Source organism: Hippocampus guttulatus, chromosome 15 (genome assembly GCF_054856545.1).
Source record: "Hippocampus guttulatus isolate MCC_2025c chromosome 15, RoL_Hgut_1.0, whole genome shotgun sequence".
Taxonomy (NCBI): domain Eukaryota; kingdom Metazoa; phylum Chordata; class Actinopteri; order Syngnathiformes; family Syngnathidae; genus Hippocampus; species Hippocampus guttulatus.
In genome coordinates this window covers 3,841,202-3,856,192 of record NC_141275.1, presented here as the reverse complement: position 1 = coordinate 3,856,192, position 14,991 = coordinate 3,841,202, and the positions used below count along the sequence as shown (strand labels likewise).

The window sequence follows — 14,991 nt, the reverse complement described above, 5'->3', positions numbered from 1 at the left end:
ACTATAGAGCTAGTTGGAATCATGTGAAAGTCCAACCAATCAGATGAAGCGCTGCAGGAACTTCAGTAAAGTGGGTCCCGGGACCCAGTTACTCAATGTAGAAATCTCCACAGCAGCTCCTCCGAGTAGGTGGTCAACCGCCCAGACAGTTAATGCAGAACCCAGACAGCAACTTACAATTTTGGTCGTCGTCGCCAAGTCCACTCCGCAAGCCGTGGAGGATGGGGAGGAAAGAGAATAGAAGTGGCACTCAAACAGGCCAACATGTCATTCAACTAAATGCAAGAGTATGTAAATAAGTCTTTTGTTGTGTTTTAAACATTTCTACTGAGGTATATTAATAGTCGTGGGTCAGTCATGACAAAGCACTCGAGACCAAATTTAAAAAATGCTCTAATCCCGAACCTACAGACTTCTTTTTGGCTACCGGAATCACTACAAGACCAGCGTGTTGCGAACAAAGGTTTTTGGGACAAAACAAAAGGTACCACTAAGTCAACAAGACGGGAAGGTGCAAAGCAGTATAATGTTTCATCGGCAAGTAACAAAACCTTGAAATCACATCTCAAGTGGATTGGGGAACTTTCTCATCCTTAACAGGAGTCTAGCTGCAACATTTTGTACCTATTTCAGGCTTTTAATATTAGACATGGAAAGACCAGAGAACAATATGGTAATACAGTATTGCTAAAGATCAAGGCATGGATTATGATTTCTGCATCAATAACAGAAAGAACGGGGCGGATTTTTGCGATATTACGGAGGCGAAACCCCCCCAGCATATACTGTATAATGATATATGGGTGGAGGACATCCTCCCATATATAGGGCTGCATAACCTTTTGCTTCTGTGATGGGGGCCCGGGTCAGTTTGTAACAGAAAAAGTGTGACTGCAAGAGTCCCTAAAGATAAAAATGTATCGTTTTCCAGAAACCCACACAAAATCAAATATCATTTTCTGGATTTGCCACAGAACAACAGTCAGGAAATACATAGTAAGACTTAATGATATAAATAATAACTAAATAACCCTCCATGGCTTCATCACAGAAAAAAAGCCCTGAAATAAATTACACCATTTATGAAATAAATAAAAATCAACTTTGCTCTGATGAAGTTTATGCATGACACCACAACCTTCATGACAGAATCCCAAGTCAATACTTTGCAGCACACACACATACACTTGCTGGTGTATTAGGCAGTGAATTTGAAAACCCGTTCTTACATCTCCCAATTCATGCGTCCTATTAGACCCCCGAGACGCGAACACCATACTCGGAGCCTCGTCAGTTGTTGCTGGCCAGCTTTGACCAGCCCAGGTCTAACTCTTCCATAGTTTGGTGCACTCTGCCGAAAATATCCTCCACTGTCGTAGTCCCATTGAGACTTTGGATGGCTGCCAGCTCCTCGCACATCTCAAAGTTCGTGCTCACTCCACGAAGAAAAAATTAGCTGTTGCGCTGTGTCCTACACGTCCGTGATCTCATCCAGTGCTAATGAAAATAATTATTTCATCTTCTGCTGCAGCTGGGCATATACATTACCCGCGATTTCTTCAACATGTCTGTACTCGTTCAATATTGTACTCGTTGATAGTCTCGGGCGGGTTTCGGATTTTTTTTTCTGGGGTTGCCAGATAACGGCACGGACCGTTGAATGATGCAACAAATGTCACGTTATAGTATAAGTGTTTATGAAATTATTAATTATAATTAATTAATAGTTCAGATTGAAAATAGTTGGGAACTAAGGTACATTTTATTGCAAAAGCCCAACTTTATGATCAAAATACAAATCCACATGGATGAAAAATAAATCAAAATACTTTCTGGTATTATTCAGGGGGGCCAGACCAAATGCGGAGGCAGGCCGGATCCGGCCCGCGGGCCGTAGTTTGGGGACCCCTGTTTTACGGTTACATATTTTGCAAAGCAAGTAGTTTTCTTTTTTTAATTAAACGCATTGATCACTCTCGACAAGACTCTCATGTAAATATTTAATGCAAGTTTGTTTAGAATGCACACAGGCTTCTTTTGTAGTGTATTACATTCACTTACTCAAAATCAGTTGTTTAGATTCCCGCTGACCTGTAAAATTATTATGATGCTTAGCGAAGTTTAACAAGGCACATTGGGTGGCACGGTGATGAACTACGTAGCGCATAATGGCTAAGCGGCTGACTGTGCCTTGCTTGCTTCAAACCCAGAAATGTGAATTTGAGTGCATGTGAAATTTTATGTGAATTTTCATTGGCTGGAATCTGATGGTGCCACATTACAAAAGTACGATTAAAAATGTCAATTGCTGCAAAACCAGTGGCCAAGTGATTAGCTACTCATTGGGACAGATGACAAACCCCACACACACCGTGGTAGAGTTTCAGTTGGGTTCTGCCGCATCGCTCAGGGTGCGGCATCTTGATTAAGAGGTTCCTCTGTGCAAGTATAAAAAGAACTACGTGTGTGTGTATGTGTGTGTGTGAGAATGTAAGGTGTATTCAGGAGCATTGAAGAGGAAGGTCCGTCGGCAAGTCCAATCTCATATTAACCAGGGACAGCAGTCACTACAGTGGACAGCTTACCATGTTATCCAGTTACGGGGTGCATGAAAGGGTTGAGGAGTAGCAATGTGTTGGTTTTTCCAAGCCACACGACAGCGAAAACCCTTGATGGCCTCAGCAGGATCTCACAAAGTGCACAGGAGTTTGCCCAACCAGTCTACATGTGCTCTGTCGACTTGGAGAAGGCTTTTGACAGTGTCTCTCGGGGGTTCCTTTGTGGGGTACTCTGGAGGTATGAGTTACCTCACTTTTGGTTCCTTATACAACTGATATCAGAGTTTGGTCCACATTGCTGGCAGTAAGTCAGATTTGGTTTCAGTGAGAGTTGGACACCGGCCTTGTCTGGTGGCCTCAGTGCTGCGTCTCAGGTTTTTACAAATGATGTTGTTCTGTTGGCTTGATCAAGATTGCAATCTCACTGGAGCAATTCAACAACAGATGTGAAGCGGGCTAGGATTAGAATCAGCCGCTCCAAATGTGTCACCATTCAGAAGGTGTAGGGTCCTGCCTGGATCAGGAAAGAGATCTTGCCCCAAATGGAGTAGTTCCAGTATTTTGAAGTCCTATTTATGAGTGAGGGAAGAGAGGAGGTAATGAGAGAAAGTGTTAGCAGCGACTGTGGTAATGCAGTCCCGTGCATCAGTCCGTCATAATGACGAAGAAGGACATGAGCCGAAAGGCAAATCTCCTGATTTATGGGCCACTCTTGGTTTTCACTCTGACCTACGGTCATGACTCAGGAGCTGTGGGTCGTGACCGAACCCCCCCGCCCCTCGAGATCATTGATACAAGCTGCCCAAATGATCAATTCATCATCTGTACCGACTGTCCTGGCTCTATGATTAAACTTAATATAGTAATATTACATAGTAATATTGAACATAGGAATATTGCCCACTACTTGGCAATCCCTTGTGGCATCCATGCATCCGTTGAATTAATTTAAACTAAAATTTTTATCGCATGTCCTAACTCGAGGGCAGCACGGTGGTCGACTGGTTAGCGCGTCAGTCTCACAATGCAGAGGTGCAGGATTCAATTCCGGCTCCAGCCTCCTGTGTGGAGTTTGCATGTTCTCCCCAGGCCTGCGTGGCTTTTCTCCGGTACTTCGGTTTCCTCCCACATTCCAAAAACATGTCCAAAACAGCAGCTTAATGGAACACTCTAAATTGTCCCGAGATGTGAGTGTGAGCGCGGATGGTTGTTCGTCTATGTGTGCCCTGCAATTGGCTGGCAACCGGTTCAGGGTGTACCCCGCCTACTGCCCGAAGACAGCTGGTATAGGCTCCAGCACGTCCCGCGGCCCTCGTGAGGATACCGGTTAGTGGATCAGAAAATGGATGGACGGATGGATGTCCTCACTAGGTTGTGGCAACGGAAGCCAGTTCGAACTGACTCGAGGCCCATTCACACTCACATTCACACCTCTGGTCAATTGAGAGTCTTTAATTAACCTATTATGCATGCTTCAAAATGTGGGAGCAACCAAGACTACCCGCAGAAACCCACGCAGACATGGGGGAGTACATGCAACAACAACATGATGCCTTGTTTTTTTTTTTTTTAATCATCATAAATAATCAACTGCATTCTAACGTTCATAAAATATTTGAATCTGTGAATTTCAGCGAGGCTGCTGAAGATTTGATAGCATATGATGTGCGCTGCAGAAAGGGGTATACAGCCGTCAGATTCCCACTCCAGCTAAAATGACTCCATCCATGAAATAGAGGTATCCATGGTTACATCAGGAGCCATGTTAAAAGGTGCCTGACTGTGTCTCTTCTCAAGCAGTCGTCTCTCTCCCCATTCATCATTTGAATACATCGCTCCTGGCATCTCAAGGTTTTTCTAAAGCTAACCCGTTTGCTTTCGCAAATGAGATTTGCAGTGTATGATTTCAATAATTTTCATGATGACAGACCGCTCCTTTAAACGTCTCTGAATTATGGATGTAAATATTCCTTCGGCAATTACCTGTGTGACTTTGAAGGATTGAAATGAAGCGCTTCAAAATTTCAGGGATATTGAGGCTGCAGGTCGAAATATTGTATCGTAGCATCCCAGTGCGACATATTTGCAGTCTTCAGAACAACCTGTTTCCTTGACAACGCAGTTTTATCATTCAAGCCCATTGCTACCTTGTCTCAAAGCAGGAATGAAATGGGGTTTAGATTTATGTTGCAGCGAGCACTCACAACACGGCTCAGTCTGGAGTGAGCACGGCGGATAGATTGAGATGTACAGAAAAAAAAACAATCATATTTTCCGTGCGGCGGGGGGAGAAAAAATAGTGCATTATTCAACGGGTGATTTATTTTTCCATGTCGCCTTTACGAAAATAATGAAAGCGGTACTGTGTTATGGAGACTTATTTTGATGTGATCAGTGAATTGAAATATACAGTGAGTATGTGACCGAAGCATTTGATTTATTTGTGGCAGAGATACTATATATGGGATAAGCCATCCCGGGGGTGGTTAAAGCAACGTACTACAGTAGGTTTATCTTAAAACAGCAGCTTCAACATAATAAGTCCGGGAGAGCAAATGGGCGATGTGCCCTGCAATTGACAGGTGGTCAGTTTAAGGTGTGCAAACTCCAGCTCCCCCAGTCATCCTGACCAGAAAACCTTTACGATATGAATGGATGGAAATTTCGTTTTTTAACGTTTACTGGTTTGTAATCAATTGCCTCTGTCATTGCGGAACAACTCCGAGATGACCTAATTTTCTAAGCTGTAGTATGGCTGTGTCCTCTTGTGTTTAATTTAATCATGTCGGTACTAGCATTGCTGTGTTTTGTGGTGATACAGACATTTTTTTTTAAATCCCCTTAAAGTTAGTTAAAATATATATCTATTGTGCGTGCGTGCGTGTGTGTGGAGATATACTCTATTCAATTAGAATTGGTATACAAGCTGAGTTTAGTGTCTCAGAGTGTCATCAGCAGTTTTTAGCAGATATACAGAGTGACTGGAGGGTGACAGAATGGCATAGAAATGGATGTCCAATGAAAAAAATACACCTGTTGTGATTTTTAGCGATATTGACATAAATAACATTTTGGCTTGTTACTATTTTTAACGGTGGTCGACTGGTGAGCATACTGAGTGCAGAGATGCTAGGTTTGATTCCGGGTCCGGCCTTCCTTGTGTGGAGTATGCATGTTCTTCCTCCGTGCCTGCATGGGTTTTCTCTGGGTACTACTGTTTCCTCCCACATTCCAAAAACATGCGTGGTAGGTTAATGGAGCACTCTATAAGTGTGAGTGTGAGCAAGGATGGTTGTTTGTCTATGTGTGTCCTGTGATTGGCTGGCGACCAGTTCAGGGTGTCCCCCGCCGACTGCCTGAAGATGGCTGAGATAGGCTTGAGCACGCCCATGACCCTCGTGAGGAAAAGCGGTTCAGATAATGGGTGGATGGATGGATGGATACTATTTTGAAAGGCTTTCTCATGCAAAAATGTGCCCAAAAGGAAGGACATGTTTTGTAGTGAGTGTCGGATTTTCTCAACCACTTATCCTCACAAGGGTCACGGGTGTGCTGCAGCCTATTCCAGCTGTTTTCGGAGAGTAGGCGGGGGACACCCTGAACTGGTAGCCAGCCAATTGTAAGGCACACATAGAAGAACAACCATCCGAACCCTTACACCGAAGTGCTCCATTAACCTGCCATGCATGTTTTTGTCATGCGGGAGGAAACCGGGGTACCCACAGAAAACCCACGCAGACACAGGGACAACATGCAAACTCCACACAGGAAGGCTGGAGGAAAAGTGCCCGGTTGAGCTTGATTTACAGACCAGTGTTTAAAAGTGATGACACCCCACTATAAATTATGGAAGTGATCTGAGAAGAATTAGGGCGCATTAGGTGGGTATCAAACAAGGCCAGGCCTTCTGGAGGGAATGACACTATCTGGTCAAAGTCATGGCAGACTGATATTTGAATTGACATGTAATTGTTAGAACCAACTTGAATCGTCTGCACAGATTTATTTAATAGTTTCTTTTCCAACCCATGATACGAATGCAATACTCCCCAAAATCAATCACATTTCAATTTCATGAGACGTATTTGTTTGCAGTTGTACGTCAGACAGACTCGAGAGGACAAGGCGGAGAAAACGACGAAACAAGACAAGTGATGTTAAAATGAACATTTATAATGACTCTGTTGCCGTCGCAAAAATAATCTTTAAAAAACAATTCATTATTAACACTGAAATGCTGACTTCACTGGTAGTCCACGAGTCATCAAACACAACTCACTGAATTTCTTTTACAAACACAGTACTACAGTTACATTAAATAGTCATTACCGTTAAATCTATTGATGAGTAATGTCGAAATCAACACATGTAACAATGACACTTTTTGAAAATCTTCCCGCTCTCCCGCCTCATAGCTGTCTTTGTCTTCAACAGTTAATCATCTCAAAAACATTCCGCTTCTGAGATGTTTCGAAAACAGACTGGCAGCATAACAATGGTGCCCGAGCGCTAATGTCTTTCAAATTAGGGTGATGCATGTCAAGAAGAATGGATCCAATATCCATTCCGGTGAACTAACTAACATTAAGTTATGTTCGGCTTGCTGCCTTTTGGCTCAGTGCAGAATTATTTGGCACTCATTCTGACCAAAAAATAAAAAATAAAATTGGCACAAAAATCTTTCACACATTTTCCACAATGGCACTATAAGGCATTGTCCTTATGTATGTGAATATAATCAGACTTTTCATTTTGCCCTTCAGGTTGTTCCTTGTGACAATTGAAAGGAGTGTTCCCAATCAAAATACATCACTTTGCTTGAGTTGATTTTTTTTTTTAGCGTGTATGCTGTCAGTCCATTTTTTTCTCTGAGATGTAACAGAGTTAAAATTGAAGTTTTAAACCAAAAAAAAGAGGAAAAAATGTTATTACAATGTCATGAACATGTTGTAATGTACCAGCACGCTCCCTTCGGTGTACACTTCCTCAGCAAGTGTTCAACCCTGCACATTAGCCAAAGAATCAGAAAAGAAACACATTTTATACTTGTTTAACAGGATACATGGTGAAACATATCCAACATGGACGTGAGTTCTTGGGGGATGAAGAAGTCAACCAAGTTCATGGGAGGTTACGAGGGTCAAAAAAAAAAAAAAAATACAACACACCCCCCAAAAAACGGCCACGATTGAGCGACAAGAATCTTCTTTTCAGAAAGACTTTTTTTAAGCCATTTAAAGGGCGAGCACCGTATTAGGTGCTCATCAAACGGAAACGCAAACCAGTGATATCGTGTCGGCTGTTTGACACACAGAGGCGCTGGTAGGTTGGGGCAAAGCAGCCTTTAGTCAGTCCGTCGTGTTTAGCCGTCCTATAGCCTTCTCGTTGAAAAGGGCTCCTTTGGAGGCCAACGAATGTCCGGGACACATGTGGAGTGAATATACTTTTTTTTTTTTTTTGGAATGAGACAGTAATGCATTTTGGCATTCAGATATGGAGCAGGAAATGCGATACAGTCGTGAGGGCTGGAAGCCGAAGAGAACCGACACACCAATATAACTCATGGAACTCGAACTTCGGCGTTCTCCATCGAATTGTTTTCCTCCATTTTTTTTTTTTTTTTTTTTATCATGTTGAGGTCGCAGAGAGAATCATCATTTTGCTGGTGCTGGTTATGCCTCTCACACATGACTGTACGTGTTCCGTTTGTGCCTTCATCTCCCAAGAGAGAGAACCGGCTCGACCAATTTTGTGGTTTTTCTCATTTTTAAAGACACGCTCAACAAAAGGATAGATAGAAAAAGACAAAAGGCGGAGCTCCCTCGTGGTCTCTCTCGCATGTTAGCTCAAAACAAAGCGTCTCAGTGATTGGCACAAACTTCTGCCGAAGGGAATGTGAAGGACAATGCTTTTGAGGGAAGAAACAACGGGGCTCACTTCTCAATTTTTTTTTTTTTTGTCGGAGACTCCAGCCCTTTTCCATCATTCGCCCGACAGGATGAATAAATAACAAACGACATCAGAATAAAACAAAAAAATGGGGGAAAAAAAAAACCAACGAAAAAAAATAAACGGTTTGTTTCATTTTCACACCTACTATGATCGAAGAATCAGTAAAGTGCAATTATGCATCATCAAACAAACAAGATCATGTTAACAGTGGATTCGATATTGGGGTCAAACGTATCTGGTTCATGACAATGGCCGTGAGAGGCCTACCTGACTATAGCTGAAATCTGACATAGATATTAACTCTACATGTTTGTGACATTCCTGCCCTGATGTTTTTTGTTTGTTTTTGTTTTTTACATTAAAGACTGGTAAAAATAAAATACAAAGTAATGGTTACATTCATAGATTTTCGAAGTAGGCTTTCAAGCTGTGACAGAACCAATGAAAAAAAAAAGGGACAGGTTATATGAGGTTCAACCCGTTTGTTAAATAAATGTGTCTACTTTCTATGTGTGTCTGATATCTTGAAAAAAAAAAAGACAAAACAAGGAGCCGGTTACAGTTTCAAGTTTGCTTGTTTTGTTTTTTTTCCTGAACCTATAAAACATGTCTGGAGATATCAACTTTAATCTGAGATATGGGTGCTGTGTCAGTGCTGTTTTTTTTTTCTGGGCCAACATGACAAGAACGAACTCCTTTCCAAATCACAACACGAAAAAACACAACTTTTAGAAACATGAGGCGAGTAAACTTAAGTGCTCTACTTTGGACCACATGCAATGTTCTGAATGTTACGTACGAGTCACCTCGTAAATTTTTCCGAACTGGGTTTTTTTTCTTTCTTTTTTTTTTTTCTTCTCCAAAAATTGTCCTTGATACCATGCATTAGAAGACGTGCAAAAAGATAACACCTAACTCCACAACACATTTTTGATTGTTAATAATGGCTATGTTATGAATGCTTATCATATGTAATGCTTAAAGTCCATGCTGGCCAATAAGAGACATTGTGAAGAAAAAAAAAAACAGCAGTACTTAAGCCACAGGTCAAACAAACACGCAAGGGATGCATGGCGTGTAAAAACAACATGGATCCATTAAAAAAAAAATCACAATCTTTTTCCTCTTATTCTATGTACCTATGGGATATAAAAACGATGCACAGACAGTTTCTTTGTCCTTTTGTTTTCTTACATCATGTGTTTGATTATCTTTTTCTCAACTTAAAAAGACAGCGTTTGGTTGGCACTTGATCAGCACTTCTAAACAAGTTATTGATATCTAACAATTGATCGCACACCTACAATTTCAGAAAGCTGCGGGAGGTCTAGTTTGGCACAGGTTGTACTATGAAGTCTATTATTACTTTTACGATCTGATCAATACCACGTCGCATCCTGTACACCTCATTGGATGCTCCCCGCATCATAAGGAGCACGTTTCTAATTAACTGACCAGACATCTTTTCAACTAAAATATTTTTTTTTGTATAGTCGACTTATCAAATAGCAGCATCTTCATAATTTACAAAAAAAAAAAAGTAGTACATGTAAACCTATTCATTCAAAATTTTTTAGTAACTTCAAAGGTTCATACAACGGACATAAAACACAAAAACAGGACAACATGCTACTATATTGCTTCCAATTTTCTTTACATTTTCTTAACTGTCAAACTAAATAATCCGTGACAGAAATATGGACACCACCGGTTGATGAGTCATCATAATGCACAAACAAATCGCAAAGCTAATCTTAATCAGGCGTAGTTGGCACTCTCATCATCCGCACAAGTATAACATAGTTCACATTGTATCGACAACGCTGGACTGCATTTAGACTACAAACTAGAATAGCTACAATAAAGTACATATAGATCATATGACGTGACATATTGTATTCCACAGAAATGAATTCTCGTCATTTTCAGATCAGAGGATATGCATAAAGGATGTCATTGTTTCAGCTTTGAGGTCACAAACAAGTTCCCCAAAAACGTGCTTTCGATATAACTTGCGCCTTCTGTTTGTTTTGTTACGAGGCTGTGACATGAGCTCCATTTGTTATGGCTGACATATGAATATTCATGAATGCTTAACCAATATCTGCTCTCATCTGGGGGGGGGGGGGGGGAAAGGCATTTTTTCCACTTTTTTTTCCTTTTCTTCCCAAATCGGACTCGTTCTTGTTTCTAGACTGAATTGGACACATTGAAATAAAATTGCTGGTTGGGTCTAGGAGTGGGTGTCACAGTTTTGGAGGCGGGTGTATTCTGTGCATTTTTAAGCCTTTCTCAACTCTGCAGCCTGGTAAAACAAAGTTTTATTACCCTTCGACCTAGTGCATAACTCCCACCAGCAGCACACCCAACACCGCTCATGAGAAGACGAGGCAGGAAAAGGGAGAGAGAGAGAGAGAGCACAGTGTACTGTACAGGAGGATAAAGCACAAGTGCAACCTAAGAATGACGACAAACGGCGACATGCAGGGCGGGGGGGGGGGGGGGGGATAAAATGTTGAGTGAAAGAGGAAAGTTAATGAGGTGCAGAGCGAGAGATAGAGAGAGTAGTATTTGGCACTGTTTTGACCAGAGGTTTGAAAAATAGCTCCCTGCAATGAAGCAGTCCAGTTGCGTTGCCAACCCCCCCCTGTTTTGTGCTTGTATTTCACTATAGGCTAAAACACCGGGCAGTACAACATTCTACTCAATAATTATTTCACATGTAGCCAGATTGGTACTGAAGGACTTTGGAGTCATCCAGGAAAAAGAGAGGCCTCACTGTGGCAATGGACGAAGAAAATATTCACACAGACAATCCAATTGGCTTTCGGGAAATGCTATGAATTACCGTGAAAAAGTGGAGGGACAACAGACTCGGGGGTCCAAGTTTTTGTTCTTTCTTGCATACGACTCAGCTGTGTGGACAAACCTCTCACGGCGGTGTGGCCAGGCAGCTGATCATAGTGATTTCGATCAAAGGGGACGATTGGAAGATGCCCTGACTGTGTTTGTGTGTGTGTGTGCATGTTTCAGATGTGACATCATTTGGGAGAAGAAACACATACGTGTGCCGATGACAACGCGTCCTCGAATTTTAAGAGCAAATGTGCTTGTGCTGACGGTCTTCATGAAACATTTGGAAGATAAATGCTTTTATGGAGATAGTCCCGCTCGGTCAGTGTTGCCATCTCTTGTCTGTGGAAGATAGATGTGCACGTGAAAATACACACTCACACACTCACATACATCCCAGAAGTGACAGGCAAGCCTCACATTGTGTTCTTAATGTCTCACAGTGCAGTCTTCATCAACCAAGAGTACTCAAGATGAACACAATGGCTAGCAGCGCAGAGGGAGGCCAAGGTACTTTTAGTGCTTAGAAATGCTCTAAATAGTTGCCCCCCCCCCCCCACTTTCGATTCACTAATATCCACGAAAGACAGCGATTCCAAAATATTTAGCTTTCATTACATATCCGCCCAAAAGTTTGTGGCGGGTCAGGCGTTTTGGGAGCGATAAAAGGCGGCCCGGATGAACTGAAAGAATCGTTTGGATGCAAATTGAGAAGGATGGCTCACGCGGAAAACTGTGACCGAGCCTTCTTTTCAAGTGTCGCTCTATTTTCCTTTCATTCGAGGATGCCTCTGAAGAATATTTGGTACCCTTGTCGTAAAGGCAATCGTTTGTTTGTTCACAGATCAACGATCGGGACAGCATTCTGATCAAAATGCTGTTTGGTAGCGCTTTTGGTTCCCTTCGCACTCAACGGGGGACGTGCGGCTTCCAACTTGAGCGCGAGTCGGATATTTCCGTTCATTCTTGAGAGATGCGCATATGACAATAAGGCAAACCGCCGTCAGCCATATTTTGGCCGCAGCCAATTTTGAGAAGAGTACACGGGATAGGCCTGAGACATTAAGACTGGATCGCAAAAGTGACGTCAACGCTTCTCATCGCGTTACGGCATGTCTCGCATCTTCTGGGCTACTCACGGCTGGGCCATAAATCAGCCAAGCGGGAGCGGGTCATAATCGGGAACGTACTGTAATATCGCTACCGGTAGCACCAATAAAGGGTTAAACAAGAACCTACTTCGGGGTGTTTGTTGCCATGACTGGATCGACTGTATTTCAATGTTTGTGCATTTATGGGAGTGTTCGCTATGTGTTTTTGTGTTCAATATATTGATACATTCCTGTGTGTCTCCTCTATCCTCTCACGTGGATTATTGAGCCCCTGAACTATACTCGCAGACTGCACCTGTGAAGTTCAGACTGGGGCTTGACTTGTACATTTCTTTCACTGCAAAACATTTGATCCCTGGTAAATAAAAAATATCAATAGGCAAATATTTTTTTTTGTTACATTCAGATCAACCTGCATTCACAGGTTTAAATATATATATTTTTTAATTGAATCCGATCATAGTCATAAATAATGGAGTAAAAAAAAAATCTTTGAAATTTCAATTCCAATATAAGGTTTCAACCAACGCCAACGTAGGTATTAAGTAAATTATTTGCTTCCCGTAAACTGAGGTGGCCTCAGGTGCTTGTTGTTAAATTGCTCCGCCCATAAACAGTGCTTTCTGCAATGTATACAAAGAGAAAAATTTGTGAAACAGCCCCATTAGTCGGCTCGAACTTTACTGGACACATTCAACTCACCGGGAGCTGAGGTCTGCAACTGACATCAAAACCATTGAAACAAGATTAAAAAAAACAAAAACAACAACAACTCAAAGGAAAGTAAATCAGCAATGAGGTTTTAGAGGAAGGTGAAACCATACGCCTCACCCTTGAATCTGCAGCTTGGCAGTGGACCAGTTCAGCTTACTCTGATCACCATCATCAGAAAGGACTCGACACAAACTTTTAAAAAACATCAGGGACCACATCAGTCCTAAAACATATTTAAAAAAAATAAAATCACACACACTTGTCTTCGGTGTCTCCCCCCTCTCCTCCTCCTGTTTGATCCTCTCATTTGATTCGGAAATATTAAACAAATATTTGGACGTTTCTCTTTCTTTCTCATTGTGACCCTCTAGAATTCCCCTCTAGCTCTGTCCTCATCTTTTCCTTTCCTTCCTTTCTTTCTCTCTTTTCCTCTTAACCCACTTTTTGCGGGTTGGTAGCACGCACGCCTTGCTCATAGGTGATCCGCTGGCTGATCAGATACTGCGCTGCTTGTGTAGCTGCTGGCGACCCCGTTATGGTGACTTTACGGTTCCGAGTACCAGGAATGAACTCCCCCTTTTTGGAGATCTGGATGCGGGCTCCTGTTAGCTCCTGGTACTCCACCAGCGTTTTTCCTCCTTTTCCCAAAATTGCACCAACCAGATTCTCGGGTACGGCAATTTCAACCACGTCCTTGGCTCCGTCAGCGAGCTTCTCTGTTGCTAATAGGGAGGAGGCCATCAGTGGAGATGAAGCGTTTAGGTAACCATTGGAAGCACCTGTAGCAGCTGCGAGAGAACCGAGGGAGAAACCGCCAAGCCCCGTCACCGGGTGGCCGGCACTGCTGGAGGCGTCGCTAGCATAGGAGGCTAAGAGGTTAGCTGCAGCAGCGGCCGCCGGGTTGGCACTCGCCGCTACTGCGGCAAGGACACCAGAGGCTGCTGCGGGGTTAAGGCCCAGGCCCAAGGTGTTGGTATTGTAGCCATAGCTGGCCAGCGTGTTGAGGGCCGACGTGATGGCCAGGAGGTCGTTGCCAGAGAAGCTAGACATGGCAGCAGGGAAGGCACCCATTCCTGTCAAGCCCGCCTGGCCCAGAAGGCTGGAGGCAGTGGCAGCCGCCGCAGCCGCGTTAGGCAGCACCTCGGCCGTGTTGGCGTAGGGGGATCCGGTGGGGTTGGAGTTAGCAACTGGGCCGGAGACGTTGGAATAACTGATGTTGAGGCAGCTGCTGCTCTGAGGGTCCTCCTGGATTTTTTGAACTATGATTTCCACTGCCTTACGGTTCTGCTCGGGCTCACCACTGATTGTTACCACTCGCTCCTGCAGGTTGATGCCCTCCGGTTTCTGGGAGAGCTGCACCCAAGCACCTGACTGCTCCATCACTGCTTTCACTGTGGCTCCTCCCTTACCAATAATCAGACCAGCGGTGCTGTTGGGCACAATCAGTTTGGCCTGCAGAAAAATATACATGATATAAAGTAGCAGCAAATGAACAAGAGGACCTTTTAACAGCATAAAACAGAAGGAGGGACAGCTCTGACTGAGTCGGAGCGATGCCAGCGCCTGCTTTACTCAGCGATTTGTTAATCCTCGGGGTTTAAGCTACAGCTGTCACATGGCTCTGTCTTGCTATGAAAAACTGGAGGTAAAAATAACCACATACCCTCACTTTTTCCCGACCTTGCCAGCCTGTGGGTCATGGCCCAGAGAATGACTAACAGTGGTAACCAATATACGCGCTGTCCTAGAAGTGAACTGTGCCGACCACATAGAGACCACACACAACACAACTTGAGTCGACA

The 14,991-nt window shown here is 43.1% G+C and overlaps 1 protein-coding gene across 2 annotated transcripts in view; it reads right to left on the bottom strand.

Moving 5' to 3' along the window:
- Positions 1-6,546: 6,546 nt before the first annotated feature.
- Positions 6,547-14,991, bottom strand: part of nova1 (NOVA alternative splicing regulator 1) — a 38,637-nt gene continuing 30,192 nt past the window's right edge. For both annotated transcript variants that reach the window (XM_086131446.1, XM_086131447.1), the window contains exon 4: positions 6,547-14,641. In XM_086131446.1, the coding sequence (XP_085987572.1) occupies positions 13,622-14,641 (1,020 nt within the window). In that variant the 3' untranslated portion in view covers positions 6,547-13,621. The remainder of the gene's footprint in view (positions 14,642-14,991) is intronic.